The 21,672-nt window shown below is 36.6% G+C and overlaps 9 protein-coding genes across 9 annotated transcripts; 4 read left to right on the plus strand and 5 right to left on the minus strand.

The window, feature by feature from the left end:
• The first annotated feature begins 1,067 nt into the window (after nucleotides 1-1,067).
• Nucleotides 1,068-3,504, plus strand: LOC18017775 (glutamate dehydrogenase 2). Its single transcript, XM_006399164.2, has 7 exons — nucleotides 1,068-1,425; nucleotides 1,535-1,648; nucleotides 1,898-2,194; nucleotides 2,341-2,457; nucleotides 2,559-2,809; nucleotides 2,907-2,982; nucleotides 3,078-3,504. Exons 1-7 carry the CDS (start codon nucleotides 1,318-1,320, stop codon nucleotides 3,348-3,350), a joined length of 1,236 nt encoding a protein of 411 aa, XP_006399227.1. The 5' UTR covers nucleotides 1,068-1,317; the 3' UTR covers nucleotides 3,351-3,504.
• Nucleotides 3,505-3,889: 385 nt separating this feature from the next.
• Nucleotides 3,890-5,226, minus strand: LOC18017776 (peptide methionine sulfoxide reductase A2). Its single transcript, XM_006399165.2, has 2 exons — nucleotides 4,737-5,226; nucleotides 3,890-4,311 (listed from the first exon to the last, which is right to left on the minus strand). The coding sequence occupies exons 1-2, from the start codon at nucleotides 5,151-5,153 to the stop codon at nucleotides 4,060-4,062; spliced, it is 669 nt and encodes a 222-aa protein (XP_006399228.1). The 5' UTR covers nucleotides 5,154-5,226; the 3' UTR covers nucleotides 3,890-4,059.
• Nucleotides 5,227-5,658: 432 nt separating this feature from the next.
• Nucleotides 5,659-7,565, minus strand: LOC18017777 (peptide methionine sulfoxide reductase A3). The gene is made up of 2 exons (XM_006399166.2): nucleotides 7,125-7,565; nucleotides 5,659-6,132 (listed from the first exon to the last, which is right to left on the minus strand). The coding sequence occupies exons 1-2, from the start codon at nucleotides 7,479-7,481 to the stop codon at nucleotides 5,881-5,883; spliced, it is 609 nt and encodes a 202-aa protein (XP_006399229.1). The 5' UTR covers nucleotides 7,482-7,565; the 3' UTR covers nucleotides 5,659-5,880.
• A 322-nt stretch (nucleotides 7,566-7,887) lies between these two features.
• Nucleotides 7,888-8,851, minus strand: LOC18017778 (mavicyanin). The gene is made up of 2 exons (XM_006399167.2): nucleotides 8,533-8,851; nucleotides 7,888-8,343 (listed from the first exon to the last, which is right to left on the minus strand). The coding sequence occupies exons 1-2, from the start codon at nucleotides 8,708-8,710 to the stop codon at nucleotides 7,940-7,942; spliced, it is 582 nt and encodes a 193-aa protein (XP_006399230.1). The 5' UTR covers nucleotides 8,711-8,851; the 3' UTR covers nucleotides 7,888-7,939.
• Nucleotides 8,852-10,989: 2,138 nt separating this feature from the next.
• LOC18017779 (flavanone 3-dioxygenase 3) lies at nucleotides 10,990-13,520 on the plus strand. Its single transcript, XM_024156945.1, has 4 exons — nucleotides 10,990-11,235; nucleotides 11,641-11,888; nucleotides 12,693-13,008; nucleotides 13,245-13,520. The coding sequence occupies exons 1-4, from the start codon at nucleotides 10,990-10,992 to the stop codon at nucleotides 13,518-13,520; spliced, it is 1,086 nt and encodes a 361-aa protein (XP_024012713.1).
• A 719-nt stretch (nucleotides 13,521-14,239) lies between these two features.
• LOC18017780 lies at nucleotides 14,240-14,892 on the plus strand. Its single transcript, XM_024156850.1, is given in 2 exon segments — nucleotides 14,240-14,474; nucleotides 14,675-14,892. Coding segments are annotated over 2 exon segments (453 nt in total).
• A 1,354-nt stretch (nucleotides 14,893-16,246) lies between these two features.
• On the plus strand, nucleotides 16,247-17,347 carry LOC18018592 (zinc finger CCCH domain-containing protein 54). Its single transcript, XM_006399170.2, has one exon. It carries the CDS (start codon nucleotides 16,335-16,337, stop codon nucleotides 17,079-17,081), a length of 747 nt encoding a protein of 248 aa, XP_006399233.1. The 5' UTR covers nucleotides 16,247-16,334; the 3' UTR covers nucleotides 17,082-17,347.
• Nucleotides 17,348-17,523: 176 nt separating this feature from the next.
• LOC18018593 (oleosin-B2) lies at nucleotides 17,524-18,637 on the minus strand. Its single transcript, XM_006399171.2, has 2 exons — nucleotides 18,302-18,637; nucleotides 17,524-17,881 (listed from the first exon to the last, which is right to left on the minus strand). Exons 1-2 carry the CDS (start codon nucleotides 18,622-18,624, stop codon nucleotides 17,524-17,526), a joined length of 681 nt encoding a protein of 226 aa, XP_006399234.1. The 5' UTR covers nucleotides 18,625-18,637.
• A 992-nt stretch (nucleotides 18,638-19,629) lies between these two features.
• LOC18018594 (oleosin-B2) lies at nucleotides 19,630-20,814 on the minus strand. The gene is made up of 2 exons (XM_006399172.2): nucleotides 20,468-20,814; nucleotides 19,630-20,034 (listed from the first exon to the last, which is right to left on the minus strand). Exons 1-2 carry the CDS (start codon nucleotides 20,797-20,799, stop codon nucleotides 19,659-19,661), a joined length of 708 nt encoding a protein of 235 aa, XP_006399235.1. The 5' UTR covers nucleotides 20,800-20,814; the 3' UTR covers nucleotides 19,630-19,658.
• Between the last annotated feature and the right edge of the window lie 858 nt (nucleotides 20,815-21,672).

Consider the following 21,672-nt stretch of genomic DNA (forward strand, 5'->3'; position numbering starts at 1 on the left):
ATAGTGATTCTTTCATGGTATTTTGGCATGCTTTGATGCTTCATGGGAGTTCATTGCACCGGATGCAAAAAAATATATGTTCTTCTAACGTAGACCTTATCTTTCTAAAAAAACGTGTACTTTATGTAAGTAGGTCTGAACGTTTATCCATAAATTCGTGAATCTATTCTATTTCTATACGAAATTTCTTATGACGTTATAAGCCATACGAGATTATTTTTGGAAGATAAAAAAAGTCAAAAAATTATGTTTAACATTGCTAATAAGTAATAATAACGCCGTCCCTAGTTGTTGACTAAACATAGCAAAAAATAACACCGTCCCTAGTTCAGATTTTAACCAAAAGTCAATAGTGCTAAATCATCTGTCCCAAGCTCCAACCTTTTTGGGGGTCCACGTCCCGTCACAAAATTAATAACAAACATATCTCATCTCATTTTCCCCTCATTTATTTAATTAAATATATCTCTTTAAAAAATCCGTAATTTTATAAATCTTTCAATTAATTATCTAGCAAAGCACTTTTTGCTATTTCTAGAATACAAATATTTAAGAAATTTATCTTGTCTTTATTTGCTTTTATTAAGCTTTCTGGTGTATTCTACTTACAAATAAAGTTTTAGCCAGTTGAATATATCTTTCAACTCATAAGTTCTATGTTTTTGTAAGATGTTTGGTATACTTTAAACGCAAAAAAAAAAAGGATGTTTTAATAAATTTCCGTTTCAATTGAGCTAAAATAACTTTATATAGATCTTCTGTTTTCGTCATTTTCTGTTATCATATATAGATTTTTAAGCATTTGTTTTTTTTTTTTTGGTTGGTATACTGAGATGTTAACTTTTTGGAGATATGTTTGACTTGAAAAAGACAGAAAAAAAAGATTTTTTGGGGAAAAAAAGATAGACGAAAGCTAATTGAAGGCAAATAGATAATTAGGGGGTAAAAGCGTCATCTAATGGGATAAGAGAGTTTTTTTTGTTTAGTCTCCGTCTGGCGCATGATACGTCAAAAATATCCAAATCTCCATTCAAATTACGCTTTCTCTTCTTCCCCTACAAATACTCCTTTCTTCTTCCTCTCATTAGCCCATTCGATCACAAAATCCAAAATCCGCTTTTACCTTTTAGCGTTTCATTTGACTTTGATTCGATTCTTTTTTCTTCCAACTCTCTTGTTTTTTTCCTTCCCATTTCTTCTGGTGGATTTCTCCGATCCACCCAGATACAAATTTGTTTTCAGTTCTTTAAAACCTCGGATCCTCCGATCACTTTGATTTGATTCTTTGTTCCTTCTAAGTTCAAGTTTAAGTGAGCCATGAATGCTTTAGCCGCAACAAACAGGAACTTCCGCCATGCATCGCGAATCCTGGGTTTGGATTCGAAGATCGAGAGGAGTCTTATGATCCCGTTCAGAGAAATCAAGGTTTCGAAAACTGAAACAAAATTTTCCGACTATTTTATTGGGATTTTTCACGCTTTTTTTTGTTTTGGGAATTCTACTCAATTTCTGGGATTTTCGACTGTGATTTCAGGTTGAGTGCACGATACCCAAGGACGATGGAACTCTGGTTTCGTACATCGGATTTAGGGTTCAACACGACAATGCTCGTGGACCCATGAAAGGTGGAATCAGATATCATCCTGAGGTAGGTCTCACCTCTTTTCAGTTTCGTGGATTTAATCATTTCGGTGGATCTTTCGTCGTCGCTTTGCTAAAAAGCTGAGTTTCACCTTTTTCCTGAGTTAATTAATCATTTGTTCTCGATCTAGGGTTTAGAATTGAAATTTTGGGGGTATTGTTTTTCAATTGGACAACTGTAATTGGTCTTGAACGGAACTGAATTCGATTGAATCTGGAAATTCGGAACTCTCAAAGTTTTAGTTTTGGTTTGAAGGTGGATCCCGATGAAGTGAACGCACTGGCTCAGCTAATGACCTGGAAAACGGCTGTAGCAGACATTCCATACGGTGGAGCAAAAGGTGGAATCGGATGCAATCCTCGTGACTTGAGCTTGAGCGAGCTCGAGCGACTCACTCGCGTCTTTACCCAGAAGATCCATGATCTCATCGGTATTCACACCGATGTCCCTGCTCCTGACATGGGAACAAACGCTCAAACCATGGCTTGGATTCTTGATGAGTACTCCAAATTTCATGGTCATTCCCCAGCTGTTGTCACTGGAAAGCCCATTGTAAGGGTCTTGTGGTTTTGATTACATCATTTCTGTTGAATCTGATTGTTGTTCCTTGATTTGAAGTGATTGACTATTCGATGTTTCTGTTTAATTACCAACGTTTTGAGCTTTTTGGTATAACTGTTGTATCACTTTCGGTGTAGGATCTTGGTGGCTCACTTGGTAGGGAAGCTGCCACAGGACGCGGTGTAGTCTTTGCCACCGAAGCTCTTCTTGCTGACTACGGGAAATCGATTAAGGGCTTGACATTTGTTATTCAGGTAAAACCACTAACAGCTAATCTCATATCTCAAGCTTAATCTTGTATTGTCAGAGAATATGAAAAAGAAAGAAAGTTGAGAGATTTGCATTGGTGTGACAGGGTTTTGGGAATGTTGGGACATGGGCAGCCAAGCTGATCCACGAGAAAGGAGGAAAAGTGGTAGCGGTAAGCGACATTACAGGTGCGGTCAGAAACCCTGAAGGTATCGACATCAACGCACTTCTGAAACACAAAGACGCAACTGGAGGTCTCAATGATTTCAGTGGCGGAGACGCTATGAACTCAGACGAACTGCTCATCCATGAGTGCGATGTTCTCATCCCTTGCGCTCTTGGCGGTGTCCTGAACAAGTCAGAACAAAAACTTTCTCTTATCAAATCAACACCACTCATAGAAACAAGAGATTCTCAGTTTCTGATTCTTTCTTTTTTCCAATCTTTTTCTCAGGGAAAATGCTGGAGATGTGAAGGCAAAGTTCATAGTAGAGGCAGCAAACCATCCAACCGATCCAGATGCTGATGAGGTAAGGCAGCAAACCATCCATTACACTAAAACCCATCCCTAGAAGGCTAGAACCTCTCAAAATCTGATGCTAATGTGTTTTGATTATTGGCACAGATTCTGTCGAAGAAAGGAGTGATTATACTTCCAGATATATACGCAAACGCAGGAGGAGTGACGGTGAGTTACTTCGAGTGGGTGCAGAACATTCAAGGGTTCATGTGGGAAGAGGAGAAAGTGAACCTGGAGCTGCAAAAGTACATGACTCGAGCCTATCACAACATCAAGTCAATGTGCCATACTCATTCCTGCAACCTTCGTATGGGAGCTTTCACTCTCGGAGTTAACCGCGTCGCTCGAGCCACCCAGTTGCGTGGTTGGGAAGCTTAATTCAATTGAATTCCCATCCCCACCATATACTCTTTCTCTGTTTTTCCCCTGTATTTGTTTCATTTTTACTGAAAATCATTGAGGCTCCGAAATGGAAAAGAAAACGAATGAATTGAATAACTAACAGAATGGAATAAAAAAAAATATTGAAATTTTTATGGTCCCTTGTAGACAGATTTTTACTGTACACTTTGCTAAAATACAACAAATCTTCTTGCTCTTGAAACTTAAATTCGAAAATATAAAGTGACTTCAAATTTCTGAAATGTGAAAAAAAGGAATTTTAAAGGGTGCTAAATACGTTAAAAAGATAATGAGCAACATGTTATGAATATTCAACGATTTGTGTTTATTTAAGACCACTGATGTCTGAATCTTATATCTTTTTATCACTGATGATGCTGATGCTCAAATCGGTGTCTTCTGTTATTTATTTTTTTCTCATGAATATTCTACGGTATATCACGCATATTCTACGTATATCGTATAATATTCTACGAAAACCAAGACCCAATAACAAATGGGCCTATAAATAATGGTCTCAAATGACACTGAAAAATAAGTATCGGCCCAAATGTGTATATTAGAACCCACAACTTTATTATGAAGTACAGAACTGAATATTACAAATCAACACACAAACAAACATATAAAAAAGGATGTAATGAGAATCCTCTGTTTTGGAAGAGGGAGGAACAAAGGCTTGTAGTTAGCCGTAGCAGCGGATAGGGTCCTTGCAGCTCTTTGCAGGGGATTGCGCGTTGCCATACCTCCCACCTTTGGCTAGGTAATGCTGATGGTATTCTTCAGCTTTGTAGAATTTCTTTGCCGGTAAGATCTCAGTCACGATCTTCTTCTCCAGTTTCTTCTGCTCATTCTCTAGAGACTCGCGTGCTAGTTTCTCTTGCTCTGCTGTGTAGAAGTATATACCTGATCGGTATTGAGCCCCCACAAGTTTTCCCTGTAACAGTTCCAATCATGGCTAAAACAATGAGGATAAGCACCATCATCAAAATATTAAAGTTTTATATGATCAGGACAACTGGACAAGTAACACAAACTCTCTTTTAAAGCATTATCATACCAATTCTTTCTCTGCACCAACCAATAGAATGTCAAAAGAGAGAAGTTTAATACGTAAATAACTAGTATTTGACAAGAAGACTCCAGCAAAAGAGTCAACAAAAGGTCAAGGATTCTTGACTGTAGGACTAATTAATCCTCATACTCTCCATGGATTATTACAAAATCAAGAGCCATTGAATCAACGAATTCGACCAGAAATCCGGTTTAATTTCACATAATTTAGACCACCTAAACCGTATATCCTATTTAAGAGAGGAAGAAACACACAAAACCAGAGAAACTAGAAAAAAAAACCGATACCTGGCGATTCAAGGTGGTGGGATCATGCCTAGACCAGAACAAATCAAGCAGCGTCTCATAGGTGCACTCATTGGGATCATACTGAACCCTAACAACCTCTGCATGGTTCGTTGTGTTTGTACAGACATCCTCGTAAGTCGGATTATGCGAGATCCCATGAGTGTACCCAACCTCAGTCTCGGTCACGCCAGGGATCCTCTGGAAAGCAAGCTCCACTCCCCAGAAACATCCTGCGGCGAACTCGGCAAACTGGTTTCCCGGCGCCGGAATATCGTTGTCGGGCTCCTGAGCTATCGGGCTAGGAACGATTGCAGCAGGTTTCTCTACTAACTGAGGCTTCTCAGTTATCGGACAAGGATCGATTGCAGCAGGTGCTTGTACTAATTGAGGCTCTTGAGCTATCGGACAAGGATCCATTATTGCTATATCGATATGACAAAGGATTCGAGTCTGTGTATTGTTTGATGGTGAAGCATCAAGAAGGATAGTTTATTTGTTTATATAGAAAGAGACAGTCAGAGATTGGTACCTACCTAAAGGCCTATATTATAAACAACGATCTTTGACACACAAGAAAAATACATTTAATATTTAATATCAACTGTTATTATTTTCTTTTTAACGTAATTAATCAAGATTTATGTTGATGAATTGTAACTTTTATAACAAAATATATTCCAACAACCATGATTAATTGAATGATTACTATGATTTTTCTAATTACAAAAGTCACGTTTATTTTGTGTGGTATATGATAAATCTAGAACATTATTAAAAGGGAATGCGCAAATGGCAATACGAAACCAAGGTTACGGCCACTAGTCCACCACCTATCCATCAGACTTTGTCTTTTATTATCCATAAGATTCTCTTACATTCAACAATTTTATAGTATCAACAAATCATTGAAACGGTCATCACGAGTCGCTATAAACGTTATTGGTTGAAAACGAAGGCAATTTGTTTAACTTATTAACGATAGCGATGATTGTTTTAGTTTATGTTCATATTGTGTAACATCAAAATATTACAGAATTGCAAATAAAATTTCAAAGAAGTAGCATAACTTACTTCATCAGTTTTTACACACACGTCCATAAAAATCCTCTGGTTTGGGAGAGAAGCAGAGTAAACCAGCTTTTTTTTAGCCGTAGCAGCGGATCGGGTCGGTGCAGCCTTTGGCAGCGGACTGCCCGAGACCAGACCGCCCACCCTTTGAAAGGTACTGCTGATGATATTCCTCAGCTCTGTAGAATTTCTTAGCCGGCAATATCTCAGTCATGATCTTCCTCTCCATTTCTAGCTGGTGGCGTTCCAGTGACTCCCGGGCTAGTTTCTCCTGCTCGGGTGTATAGAAGTATATACCAGATCGGTATTGTGTTCCCACATCATTTCCCTGATCACAGTTAAGTCGTAAGCCAAAGTATCGATTTTGTAGATATATAGAAAGCAGAAAGCTTCACCCGAAGAAGACCATGACCGTAACACTTATCTAGAGAAATCACAGTAGATAATTAGTCAAAAATATTGGTTAAGTGTATGCATATATGATGCCAATGCAAGTCAGAGAAGATGTAAATGCAAACTGAAGTTTCATGCACAAGACTATCTGAATTTACCAAAAAAAATAGGATATTTGTCCATCAGGTTAATGCAATACAAGGTTAAAGACAGATATTGCTAAAACAATTGACCCTGTCCCTAACCTTTAATGACCGCTTAAGCCAGGACCAATCAAGTTATCACTGTAGATCAAATGTCACCCACAGTTTTGGGATTTGAAAATTACATAAGCGATAGAATTCGAGATGTAATTTGCCTAGTACCTTAACGTGATAGCTTGACTATAATAAGCTAGTGAATCGCCTCTAATAAAGCTACCACTTGAGTATCATTCTCTAGATAGAGGTAAGGAGAATGTTGAGTAAAACGCACATCTAACATGAAAGCCAGTGATGAAGCGGATCAAGAAGATTCTCTCTGAAGCATTACTACTAGGCCTAATAACTACATCTACTCCACCAATCAATGAAACGAGCGATTCAAGAAGGGGAGCAATAGAGGAGAGAAAACAGAGCTACATTAGCTTGATTCAAAACCAAAGTTAGCTGCTTTAAGCCTCATAGTTCAACAAAAATCTAAAATTTAACATCAATTCTTTCTGACTAGTGTTTTCAACTCGCAACCTTGTATCCTAACTGGATGACTGATGTTCCAAAACGAGTGTATTTCTCAGAGTTTGGTAATGAAATCAGAAAGCCGTTGAATTTGGGAAAATCAAGAAACCCAGCAGAAAAAGTCTCAGGCTTGTAATTTGACCCAAAAAAGAAAACACCATCTCAAATTCGCAAACGTCAAAAAGCCTGAACCTTGGGAACAAATTCGTACCTGGCGATTCAAGGTGGTGGGATCATGTCTAGACCAGAACAAATCAAGGAGAGACTCGTAGCTGCAATCTTTGGGATCATACTGAACCCTAACAACCTCGGAATGGCTGGTGGTGCCCGAACAGACATCCTCGTACGAAGGATTATGGATGATCCCTTGCGTGTATCCAACCTCGGTCTGAGTCACCCCCGGGACCCTCTGGAAAGCAAGCTCGACCCCCCAGAAGCATCCTGCGCCGAATTGCGCAAACTGATTTCCCGGCGCCGGAGCGTCATCGTCGTTTCCTTGAGCGATCGGAGAAGGATCCATTCTCGTTTGCCCGCTTGATCCCAACCCGAACCTGTTGAGTATGTTCATGCAGAGATTTCTTTGAGAAGAGCGAAAGAGAGGACACGAGAGAATAATATCGAGAGAGATAAAGCGAATCGGAAGACGTCTCCTCCAGTGACTCACCTCTGCGTTTGCGTTTGCGTTTGCGTTTTCATATTTTTATGATAATGGCGAGCTTAATGGCTATGGTAAGTAAATTAGACTTGAAAAATGACAAATCCACCAAGTGTATGTTTATTCGCTAAACTAAACCTTGATTCATATTATGAAACAAAATTTTTACTATATCAACCATGAACCAAATTTAATGTAATCGAATCCAACATAATAAAAAAAAAAAAACGGAAACTACAATTTTCATATATACAGTACTGTATATGAAATTATTACTGAATCAAACAAATAAATTGTTTGATCATAATAATATCTCTTCAAACCAAATGAACCAAAGTACATAAAACCAAACCAAATCACCGAATACTTAATTAAATTACGGAAAATATATCAATGGAAAAAGTAATAACAATTAAATATACAAAAATTCTCGTAACTCCCCTCCAATCGTGGTCGCCAAAGTGAGGAGCTGAACTAGCGACCCCGGTTGCAGGATTAATCTTCTTAGAAGATGGCTGAAGAATTCCTGCGGGTGCGGTTCGTGGAGCTCCCACAGGGGCCGAAGATGGGCCATTGCCTTCGACATTGACTTGTAGCTTCATACCAGCGAAGCAATGGAGCCGATTACCGCAGACAAAGAACCGATCTCCCGGTTTGGACAGAGCAACGGTCGTGTTCCCGTTTGTGAACGTACGGATCGGGTCCGTAGTGTTGCAGTTTTGGAACTTGTCCTTCGCCACTTCGTAGACACTATGCGTCGATGAGTATTGGAACACTTGCAATTATTAGACAGATATAATTAGACTTAAAAGCGTTTTAAGTATGTTTAAATCGGTTACATAGCAAAATCATTAAGTTATGAAAGAACAAAATAGAAAAAATCTATAATAGATTAAATAAATGGAAATCACTATATGAAAAAAAAAAAAATCAATTAGTTAGGGAATTTCGATAAGATACTTACTTAAAACATCACCAACAGAGAATCGCTTGCCTAAAGTCCAAGAATCAAGATCGGAGCTTATGTCCCAACCGGAGGTGTCGCCCACAAAGTATGTCGTTGCGTTGCATCTTCTTAGTGCTAAAGTTCCAAAAACGATGCAGAGGTTGAAAAGAAGTAGCATCGTCGACGTCTTCTCCATAATTTACGCAACGTTATATTTTTTCAGTAGCTTGAGTTTAATTTTCTTGTATTGTTAATGTTGTATAGATGCATGTATATGTGCGTGACTGGAAACTATATACATGTGTGTGTATAGGGCATGGCTTAAGGTTGCTCATAGGTGGATAACCTAACATCACAACCACCATATATAACATATATGATCTGCCTTGTTACCTGGCCTTTGTTTTTTTTTCTTAACAATTTTTCCGTGTTTCATAATTCATAGAAATGTTGTGCTGTTAGGTAAAATCCACAACCCTAAATGGCTAAATCTTCATGAGGACATTGGAAAGTAGTTTAAACAAATTTCTGTATTTATTTCTGTGACTATATTCTGTATAGTTGCTCATTGCATGTTTGTATTTATTTCTGTGACTATAGAAGTATTGAAAAATATACTTATTTTCGGTTATAACAAAAAAGAAAATAATATACTAATTTCGGGATCAATTTCAACAGTGAGGGTTAATTAATGCAGTGACTAATAAATAATGCATTCATTAGAAGAAAACAATACAATATTTTTATAAAGTGTACGGGTTTGGTCTGATGACGAGAAGAAGCTTTTACATCTTTAGTTGTCAAAAAAGTATGGGATTTAAATCCCAGCATATACAAAATGTGTTTTTTGTTCTTATATAGATATATTAATATATATATATATAAAACACAGAGCACATACAAAACCGTTGCAAGTGATGCTTTCCAATTTTGGGAAATTTCTGTATAGAAACCCATAACGCAAATATATTGATTTGTATTTATGTTTTCTTTTGTTTATAGTTTATAGCCTGACTAGTCATGATCTAGGATGAATTAATGTAGTCGTTAAAATAGTTCATTTTCTGATTTTTTAATAAGTTTAAACCATAATACTATGTTACTATTTCTACGGATCAAATGAAAGTGGTTATAATTCGTATCTACATATGTCATAAATCAGTATATCATAATTCATAAAATTTTATTTATTGAGTACTGATTAATATAGTTTTGAATGCTATAATTTTAAACAATCGGTAAGTCCCAGACTCTCAATTTGTATACATAATTTTTTAAAATTAATGGTTTTTTAAATATAGATTATGTTCGACTGCTCTAGTTGCATATGATAAAAGACATACGTTAAAAAATATAATATAATAGTTAACAAAAATAAATTTATTTAATGCTCTTAACTAAGATGGTGCAACTATCAGATTGTTGTCAGTTGTTTATTGTATAATTAATATTATGTTCTGCTCATCTTTAAAAAAACAATTGGACTTGGAATTGGCATCGAATGGATGTTGAACTTCTCGACTAATCGGGAGTGTTTCTCTTCACCAACTCTACCTAATATGCTTCCAGAGAATTGTCCTTGCGATTCCTTTTTATTTTATTTGGAAAATGCATAAAATGAGAAATCGGAAGTTTTGCAAATTTACACTTTTAAAAAATTTATCTTTTTCATACTTTTTAAAATAATTTTCAAAAACATTTTAATTGTTCATTACACTTTAGATTCTGCTATAATACGACATGTATGTTTGTGTGCGTACATAAAAATATTAAAAGGATAAAAAAAAGTATATAAAAGAGAAGGAATTTTCTTTTTAAATGTCTAGCTATGCAAATATCTCTAAAAACTATTGGTTTTTATTTTTAAATGTCTAGCTATGTTCCCATTGCACGAAGGAAGCGAAGCATTACCTAGACCTCATGCAAGACTATATAACTATTTCATATAAAAAATCTATACAAAATTACAAATTCATATCCTCATGCCGGATTCATCTAGATATTATATATATCCACGTGTGTTCATCGTATTTAGTAAGGCTTAAAATCCGGACAAGAGGATGTTTTTTTGCAGAAAGTTTTTCTTTGTTCTTTTGTAGATGATACTATGAATAGGATTGAAATATCCACTAAATACATCCCATATTAATGTTGTAGTGTTGTACTATATCCCAACATCTTATTAATGTCCCCCCGTCATATATGTAATTGGTCAATTTTATATAGTTTTTACAACACACATATATGTACGTTTTTATGATGATATCGTTAATTATTGGTGCACAGAAACATTTGACAGTTACACATGCATGCTCTAGATAATCCAAAAATGAACGATAATCATTTAGTATTCGACCGCCAAGGACTTATTATAACCCGAATGTCATTTGACGGCTACAAACCCTATAAATAGAGGAGCCACTCGCAACTCTCCTTTTAGTTTGCCCTATCATATTACTAACCAATTTCTCAACAATGGAGAATGAGAAAGGTGAGAATCCAAGTACGTTCAAGATGGGGAATTCTGCACAAGAGAGGAGTTCACCGTATGTACCGGATTGTTACGTTGTCCCACCTTCTTGCGAGCCACGTGATGCGCTTAGTTCAAATTCCGAAATTGTGCCAACGATCGACATTTCTCGGTTGAAAGGCAGCGATGATGAACGTCGAGGGGTTATTCAAGAGTTAAGTTTGGCATGTGAGCGTTTCGGTTTTTTTCAAGTAAGTTTTTTTCACAAAATATATGTAGATCTGAGTTGTTTTCCCGAAAATTTTAAATATGTCATAAAGAAATTATTATGCTACGGAAAGTTTTGGCTTATATATTTTTATTGTATTTTATCAGATATTCACCTATTGGCTAACCATGGATTCAATATAGCTTGCGTCATAATATGTTTCTATTTAAAACCAAGTTATTATAGTCGGTTCAAAAAAGTGATTATAGTCGGTTGGTCAAAATATCAGTTCTCTTAGTCACTGAAAAAAAAAAAAAAGCTCTAGTCATTTTAACACGTGACAAGTGACATTGCTGTCACATGCCGGGGCAAATCCGGTTTAAACGGAGTTTCTCCCACACTAACTGATTCATTTATTTAATTTTCTTGGTTCGCTTATTGTATGAAGATAGTGAACCATGGAATCAACCAGAACATATTAGACGACGCATTGGCGGTTGCGAAAGGCTTCTTCGAGCAGTCAGCGAAGGAGAAAAAGAAGTTTATGTCTGAGGATGTGTACGCACCGGTTCGGTACACTACGAGTATCAAGGACGGTTTGGACAAGATCCAATTCTGGAGGATATTTCTAAAGCACTATGCACATCCTCTTCATCGTTGGATTCACCTCTGGCCTGATAACCCACCCGGATACAGGTATTATTATATAGATACGTATTTCATGAGCATGTCTATTTGTATTAGTCCGTATATGTCACTGATTAGGTCACTATATATTATTAAAAAAAGGTTTTGAATACAGCGGCGCATTTTGTTTTTGTTTTTCTTTCTTGTTGACCTAATGGACTGTATCACCTGGACCGCCTAGCTCAAAATTGAAGAACTATCAGCCTTTATATATATATATATATATATATATTATATATATGTTCTTATATTTTTGAAAGTAAAATCAAATAATTTTCTTTTTAAATAATTTGTCCTCTTTTTGTTCAAACCAATAAAAACAATCAAATATAATAGTCGTGAGTTTAAAATATACTAAAGATGCTTCGGTAGACAATTTTCATCAAAAACTAGTTCTCAATTTAAATAGTTATTTTTCTTTGTCAAGTAAATAGTTATTCCCATTGCTGAAATTAACGTATATTAATTTAATTTTCCATCTCTTTTTTTTTTTCCTTTTTTCTAACTGTTTTGCTTATTAGATGATTATTTTTCAGTTTTCTTACGTACAAATAAATGTTACAAAAAGTTATAGTTAAATATATATATATTTTTTTGCAGCTATCTTATTACGGAATATATTTTTAAATTATAGATTGAGACAAATAAATGTACATAATTCTGAAGACCACTTTTATCAAGAAATATTTGTTGTTTCGGTTTCTCTTACGTCGTTTTTTTTTTCCTCAGACCAACCATGTCTATCACTGTATCACATCGTGTAGCATATGTTAGTGTGTGTTTATGTGGATATATACGTTTGTTTTATTTTAGGGAAAAAATGGGTAAGTTCTGCGAAGAAGTGAGGAGGCTATCTCTCGAGATTATGGGAGCAATAACGGAGAGCCTAGGACTAGGGAGAGATTACCTGTCGTCTCGGATGGACGAAAACGGCATGCAAGCCATGGCCGTTAACTGTTATCCACCGTGTCCGGACCCTAAGACGGCGCTAGGCCTGCCGCCGCATTCTGACTACAGTTGCATCACCATCCTTCTACAGAACTTGGCCGGTCTTGAGATCTTTGACCCGAGGGCTAATGGTGGCTCTGGCCGCTGGGTTATTGTCCCAGAGGTCAAAGGTGTACTCAAGGTACGTTCCAACTCTTTCTAAACCGGAGGAAATCAAATTATATATTTATCAACCGACAACCGGGCTCTTGTGTTCCAATTATTTCGGTTTATACCTAAACCGGAGGGGAATTGTTTTTTTTTTTTTTTACTTAATACCAAAGGGAGGGCAATTAATATTACACATTAGCCGGTCACTAATTTTTTTTGTATTTTTTAATAACCGCGGGACTTATTTATATCGCTTTCTCTTAATAGGTCCATATTGGTGACCATGTGGAGGTGCTAAGCAATGGATTATACAAGAGCGTCGTTCATAAAGTTTCTCTGAACGAAGAGAAGACGAGAATCTCCCTCGCGAGCTTGCATAGCTTGGGTATGGACGATAAGATGAGTGTACCATACCAGTTGGTAAACGATGAAAATCCGATTCGCTATAGAGAGAGCAGCTTCAACGATTTTCTCGATTTTCTTGTCAAGAAAGACATTTCTCAAGGGGATAGGTTCATTGACACTCTTAGAATCAAGGACTAATCGAGTTCTACCACGTAGGTTCCTTGGTTAAGGGTGCAAATGTAAGACCGGTTTGGTTTGGTACGCGGTATATTGTGCATTTAACCTGTGTGATAACGTGGACATGTATAGATATCAGAAGCACATATATACGTGTTAAAGTATAATGCCAGAAATATAATTTTTAAAGAAAGCAAATCATTTTCCGATTTCCAAATTCTTTGCAATCCAAATAGCATCTAAAGTGAATTATTATTAATATGTTTTTTTGGTGCTATAATACTAATATATTCCTTTGTCGTACGTCTTTAATTCATTATATAGCCAATTTGTTAGAAATTTAGAAAAATCTTATTTGTGGTTCCTTTTCCAGTAGTGTCAAATGCATATAATGGTTTTTTGTAATATGTTCAAATCAATCTCGTAACACTCAACTACTCAAGATCTCCTAATAATTAGAAATAGAAGTCAATAAACATAAGTATACTTGCGTGGTTGTAAGAAACAAAAAAAAAATGTATATTTGACAGAGTCATAGCATCGATCCGAAATCGCCAAAGCCATAGGGCTCTGATTTAGCAACCAAATAAAAAAAAAACTAAAGGATTTTCTCGCTTAATTAAACATATACACCCGCACAAACGTATTGGCTTTTAGCTTTTAATAAGTTTTTTTTTTGTCTTTTTGTAAAGAATCTGTTCAATCCCTTGTACACAACAATATCGGAGCAAACTCATAATATGTACAGATCCGCGAGCTGGAACCGTGTGACCGAGGATTACTCTGTGCCTTGATCCGCGCCAAAGGGATTGTGGAAGGGAGTAGACGAAGACGAGCCGGCTCCATACGATCCTGCCGGCCAAGAGATGACAAAGAAAGAGAAGTCACGTGGCAAGTTCGCTGAAAACGCCGTTCACATAATCCCTTTTGTCCTTCTCGCTTGTGCTCTCGTCCTTTGGTTTTTCTCTAATCCAGGTATGTACATATACAACATATTCACGGTCTTAGTCTCTTTTATCATCTATTGGTTCGATTCTATAAATGTTGCCAACATTCTATTTTAGGCTATTAATTATATCTTCTAGTCGTTGATCGCATGATTGCACATGTAATTGCTAATAGTCTTAGAAAAAATAAATTTATGGTAATTGTTTCACTGGGTGGCACATATATAGATGTGGATGTTGGAGTAAAAGGGGAATCGATTGCGGCTAGAATCGAAGGATTAACGATCGAAGGAGACATTGACAATGACAGCGACGGAACTCAGACTGGATTCTTAGGCGCCGCCACAGAGGTTGGACGTTCAGACAAGCCGAAACTAAAACACGACGTTAATAAGCGTCATCGAAGGATACAAATTTCAAGGAAAGTGGTGAAAGGGTTTTATTAGTTTTTTTCTTTTCTTTTTGTTAAAACAAGAGTTTTCTAATATTTCTTCTATTTCATTTCCGCATCTAAAAGTGAATTATATGTTTCTTTGGTTACATTTTGATTTAGGCTTTCTCAACACTCTTTGAAATTCACCAGAACTAAGAACCTAAGAAAGAAGGTGAACTCTCTTTGTCTTTTTGACGATTTTTTGCCTAATGTATACAAATGAAAATACTATAGGTTTAAAATTTTATGGTCACAAATAATTACATATCAAAGCTCTCTGTGAATATAACATTAATTTTTGTAGAGCTATTTGCTGCTACTTGAAGGAAAGTTGTTTGATGCAAACCAATTTATAGTCTTTTAGTTTGGTAGTTTCAACATTTTAATCATTGCTGATTAACGTAGGTGTTTTAAATAGCAAATATAACTGTTTTTCCACAGTTTTTGGGATTAGTTTGGATTTGGGTTAGAATATCCGATTATAAATCTCCGATTATAAAGACAAAAGAAAAGAAAAAAAAATAGTTCGACGTGCATGTAATTGACATTTTTTCAAAAACAAATACATACATATATCTTTCGAGAAAATGTCATGTTAACTGACATAGTTTGAGAAGAAAAGGGTCGGTTTATAGACAAGCCAAATAGGTTGTAAAACGCTAATCTGTTGTCTAAAGCGATTAAATTAATTTTAAGAGGAAAAAATTAAGCTACTTTTTGGTGGAAAGAGGTAATTCCGTCGGTGTCATTTCCTACTTAAACATAAGGTTTACAAATATAATTATGGAAACTCTACAAAAAAAATTCTCAATGCTCACCAAACCTACCAAGTTGCAAAACAGAAACGGCTGTCGAGGATATAAAGGATGCTTCTCAACACGTGTGCCAGATGTAGCTCCTCTCCTCTTTATTATTAGTTCTTCTGATTATCATTTACACGTGTGTCTTCCCATGCATTTTTCACTACTCGTGTCTGTAGTGTTTTTCACTGTTCACTACCTAAACGCTGCCGTTTTAGTTAACGTCTGTTAACTTATCTCTCGCCGGTCAACACTAACACCATTGCCTCAATATCTTAACGTTGATCACATTTCTTGTAAATTATGGTAATGTACATATGTTATACTTTATTGATGCATTGGCAAAGATTATTGAAATCGCATTCTTTCACCCTTTTCCGTTGCCGTTAAGATATTTATCCACAGTATACATGTTCATGTTATAAAAATTAACTGTAACGTTTAATATATGGTTTTGGCATTTTTCTTATCAAAACTTTGCAGAGGGTAAAACTATTAAATATTCGACTTTTCAGTCTATAAATCCCCCTTTCCGTTTCCTAAATTATTAATGTTTTTCCTAAGATGATATCTCTATAGTTTTTGTTTTTTTTTCTTTCCTAAAATTAAAATGCATTAGCCAAAAATAAAAATTCCGATCATTGTAAGGAAAGAAATGTTGAAGAGTGTAAATCCAATGGCATTTTACGAAACCGGGGAGCAACAATTTCCTACTATAGGGTACATCGTAAGCAAACCTGGGAATGCAGGAGCTTACGAGATCGACCCTCCGATCCCGACCGTCGACGATGCGATCTACGGCTCAGATGAGTTCCGCATGTACGCCTACAAGATCAAACGGTGTCCTCGGACTCGCAGCCACGACTGGACGGAGTGTCCCTACGCTCACCGCGGAGAGAAAGCCACTCGCCGTGACCCTCGCCGTTACAGTTACTGCGCCGTCGCATGCCCGGCTTTCCGTAACGGCGCATGCCACCGTGGCGACACCTGCGAATTCGCACACGGTGTGTTCGAGTACTGGCTCCACCCGGCGCGTTATCGGACACGCGCATGCAACGCCGGAAACTTGTGCCAGAGGAAAGTGTGTTTCTTCGCACACGCGCCGGAGCAGCTCCGGCAATCTGAGGGGAAACATAGGTGCCGGTATGCGTACAGGCCGGTGAGGACGACGGCGGCGAGAGGCGGAAACGGCGGTAGTGTGGGGCTTAGATTGGATGGTGAGTATTACGACACGTGGCGGTCTCCGGCGAAAAGCGGGAAAAGTGATTTAGATATCAACGAGGAGAGAGTTTCGAAGTGTTGGAGTGGGATGAGCATTGTGGATGATCATTATGAGCCGTCCGATTTGGATTTGGATTTGGATTTGTCACATGTTGATTGGATCTCAGAGTTGGTCGATTAAATTCAGCAAAACCAAAACAACCGATAAAATAAAAACTGAATTTTTGTTTATAATCCAGTGGACCCCAATCCAGTCGAGTCGATGATACAACCAACATACAAGACCAAGATTCATCTTGCAATATAGCAAAAAGAGTTATTTCTCGAAGCATATTAACTGATTCTTGTTCTTCTGTAAGTCTTTGATGTTCGAATGCAATTAAGTGTTACCTCGCATTTCCACTATTTTTTTAATTCCTAATAAATCTTGTATCAGTCATTTTTCTTTTATCACTATATATAAGCAGATTCAACATGACAACATTACATCAAACGTTTTTCTCAAAAATAAATAAATAACATTCCATCAAACGTATTATAAAGGATTTTTTTTTTTCCTTTTAGCATCCGAGTCTTAAAATCTTGAAATAAGACACAATTAAGTTATATACCACTGTTCTTGACTATGGTGGTGCACTTCCACCCGCCGGTTCAGCTCCGGTAGCAGGTGCAGCTCCATCCGGTGGTGGTGTACCGCCACTCGGTGGCGTACTTCCACTCGGTGGCGGGCCTCCACTGGGTGGTGGTGTAGTTCCACTTGCAGGTGTACCTCCACCTATGGGTATATTTTTGAACCATGGTTGATTTTTTAACCATTCTGGAATATTTCCAGAAAAGTTTTTTCCATTCCAAGACCATGTAAATCCACCAGGTTTACCAGCTCCAGCCCCCGATTTATTTCCGAATGTTCCAGAAAACTTTTTTCCTCCAAAAGATCCTCCAAATCCACCTGAAAACTGTAGCATTCGTCTCACCGGAGTCCTATCACGCACAAGTGTACCGAATTCTTATTACATTTACGTTGACAGTGCTTCAAATGATGTTTGTAAAAAAAAACGCAAAAAAATGTCGTGAAGTAAAAGACATGTAAAAAATGAATTGAGGTAGCATGTAAAGAGAACCTTATACATACAAAGGAGAGTTACACAATTCAGCTAAATTCTCCTAGATGTTTAGATAAGGATGTGTGTGGGAGTCAGTTGATCGAACCCAAAATTGAGAAATAAAAATCATCGGAAGCTAAGATCACCATTAAATGTGTGGGTTCTAAATATTTATTAAATCGGATATCCAAATTAAGCCTTGACCAAAGGCTATTATGTACATGCATGTGTACATATATATGTGAATAATATATAAGCAAAAATCTCGAGTGATTTCGATAGATGTTCTTAGTATTACCTAATGAGCCCCATTAAGAGACCAATGGCGGTCATACCAAGGGTGGCACCGGCCGTGAGCCCCGTAGCTAAGAGAGTAGTGGCTATAGTGGCGGGTACGAGAATCGGACTAAATATGATGAAAATCGGTGTGGATACAACTAAAGCCACGGCTGAACCGGTGAGTGTTAGACCGGCAAAGGCTAAGAAGACTACGGAGGTCACGGAAGCAATAACAAGCTTAATAATGTCCAACAATGGAAAGAAAAAAGAGAACATTTTGAGAAAAAATTTAAATTTCGATGACTGAGAATGAGATTCGTTTTGAAGGAGTTCTTCGCTCATATTTTGAGATCGGATGGTTGTGGTTTAGTGGTGGGAAGAGATGGATTTTATGGAGTCTACATGCAAAACGATGGGAGTAAACAGAGATCTTCGTTACATCACGTCACGTTTACATTCCCTTTTTGTGTGTGTGTGTGTGGGTTGTCAATTTGTCATGTTTTTTGAGCCAGTGTTTGTTCGAGCACACTAAGATTAAAATTTTAAAAGTAGCACAAATTACTGTGTGAAAAAACTTGTTTATCCTAAACAATTACAAACAAAACTAAAACTTTATATTTAAATTTCTTTTAAGATTTAAAGTTTAGATTTTTCAACTATTTTTCTTAATCATTTTGATACTAAATTGCGTTTACTGTAAATTTAAACTAGTAATACTACGATTTAAATACAAATTAATTTTGATGTTATTTAGGTATTTTCTACTTTAACTAACGATATTTTAGAAAATTCTCTACTGATAAAATAATCTGATTTGGAGACTATTTATACAAAACTAACACATGATTCTTGAAACGCTTAGTTAAGAACTAATTTGCCTTCTCAAAAGACTAGATGAAACAAATCAGAAAATTCATCCATACCACTTATTTTTCAGTCATCTCTCAGTTCTGTTCTTAATTTTGTAGCCAACAACCCCAAGCCTATTTGTTAATTTATAAAAAATTTACCATACAATTCTATTAAAAGTTTTTTTTTTGTTAAAGAAAGTTTACAATATAGAAAGTCACCAAAAAAGCCTAATTTTTTATCCCAAAAAAATTGCCTTAATTATTTTCTTCTCAAATTCCCTAATCAAACTCTACTACCAATCGATAAATCCTTTCAAGATGAATGCAATTTAAGTGTTACCTCCGCACTTACAGTATTTTTTCAATAAACTTTGTATCAGTCATTTTCTATTATATATCACTATAAGCAATTTGAACATTACATCATACTGTTTTCCATTTTAGCTTCCGAATCATAAAATTTTGAATTAATATACACAACTTTATATATGCTACATGTTGGAACAGCTCGACCAATGTCGTTTACTACGTTGGTGCACTTCCACCCGCTGGTTCACCTCCACTAGCAGGTGCACCTCCATTCGGTGGTGTACCTCCACTCGACGGTGCAGTTCCACTCGGTGGTTTACTTTCACCCGGTGGTGCTGTACCTCCACTCGGTGGTGTACCTTCACCCGCCGGTGATGTACCTCCACCTCCCATTCCAGGTATACCTCCACCTCCGATTCCAGGTATGCCTCCACCTCCTTTGGGCATATTTTTCAACCATTCTGGAATTTTAAATCCACCTGCTCCTCTACCTCCACCCCTCATTCTATTTCTAAATTTTCCAGAAAATCGTTTTCTTCCCAATCTTCTTGGCAAATTCAGAGTTTGGCCTGAGGTGACTCCTTTCGCAGTCCTATCACGCACAAGTGTACCATATTCTTATTACTTACGTTGACAGTTCTTTTAAATGATCATGTTACTAAAAAAACGGAAGAAATGTCGTAAAGGAAAACACAACTAATAACTTCACTTTTTTTTTTTCAATATAGAAGTAATAAGAACAATAAGTTGTAACTAATTCAAAAAACCAATTGAGGTAGCATGTAAAAAGAACCTTATACAAAAGAGAGGAAAGAGAATTTTTTTTTAGCTAAATTTCAAAACGTTTTAGAAAAAGATGTGTGTGGGAGCTGTTCGAGCCCAAAATTGAGGCTACGATCACCAATAAATGTGTGGCTTCTAAATATTCGTTTAATCCGACATGATGGCGACATCCAAAGCCTTGGCTAAAATATATACAAGCAAAAAATCTCAGAGTGATTTCAATAGAATTTGTTTAACATTACGTTGTGGGCCCGATGGGCCCCATGACGAGACTAATGGCAGTCATTCCAAGGGCGGCACCGGCCGTGAGTCCAGTGGTTAGGAGAGTAGTGGCTATAGTGGCGGGTACAAGAATCGGACTGAATATGATGAAAATCGGTGTGGATACAACTAAAGCCACGGCTGAACCGGCGAATGTTATACCGGCAAAGGCCATGAAGACTACGGAGGTCACGGAAGCAATAACAAGCTTAATAACGTCCAACAATGGAAAGACAAAAGAGAACATTTTGAGAAAATATTTAAATTTCGATGACTGAGAATGTGATTCGTTTTGAAGTAGTTCTTCCCTCATTTTTAGGGATCGGATGGTTGTGGGTTAGTAGTGAGAAGAGATGGTTTTTATGGAGTTTGTGTGGTATACATGCAAAACGTTGGGAGTAAACAGAGTTCTACGTTACGTTACGTCACGTCACATTCCATTTTGTGTGTGTATGGGTTGTCATGTTTTTTGAGCTCTATTTTCTTCTCTCTAAAAGCTCAAACATTATTTCTCAAGTTGCGATTAATGTTTACGGTTGGAACACCCTAAACAAAATGCTTCCAAGATATCCAACGGTGGCGATTCTATAAGAAAGTATCATAAAGACCAGTTTGCTTAATTAGGCTCGATGAAGTCTTGCATTCCGCTATTTCTAAAAACAAGCTTTATATAATGGAAGTCTATGCCCTTTAATTAGGCTCGATGAAGTCTCAGGATTCTGATTGTGTTTGTTAAGTGGGGATTTGAGCTAGTAATGTAAATAATAATATTATACTGAGGTGATGAGAGTTTGTGATCGAAATAATTTAATTAGTATTATTCTCATAAAATTGAATGTACATGATATAAACCTTCACATAGTAGTAAGGTTTTAACCTAATACGTAATTAATGTGAATATATATATGCCCAAATCGATCAAATTATTTTCTTATACTGTTTACAGATATCATTGATATTTTCTATAATCTTCTTTTTTCGATTTAACATGCGAGACAGGCTGGCCACTATTCGATTTTGTCAAGTATATATAATTCATAGATTTTGACGTTGTAAGAATATTGGAAGAATATGATTTGGCGATTCATCCACTTGACTGCGTAAAAGACAGTTCATGATTTGCAATTTTTTTTTTTTAAAGTTGAAAAGATTTTCAAGTAAGAGAATATTATAAAGAAAAAAAGTT

This window comes from Eutrema salsugineum, unplaced genomic scaffold, assembly GCF_000478725.1.
Source record: "Eutrema salsugineum unplaced genomic scaffold, Eutsalg1_0 scaffold_2, whole genome shotgun sequence".
In the NCBI taxonomy this organism is placed as follows: Eukaryota; Viridiplantae; Streptophyta; class Magnoliopsida; order Brassicales; family Brassicaceae; genus Eutrema; species Eutrema salsugineum.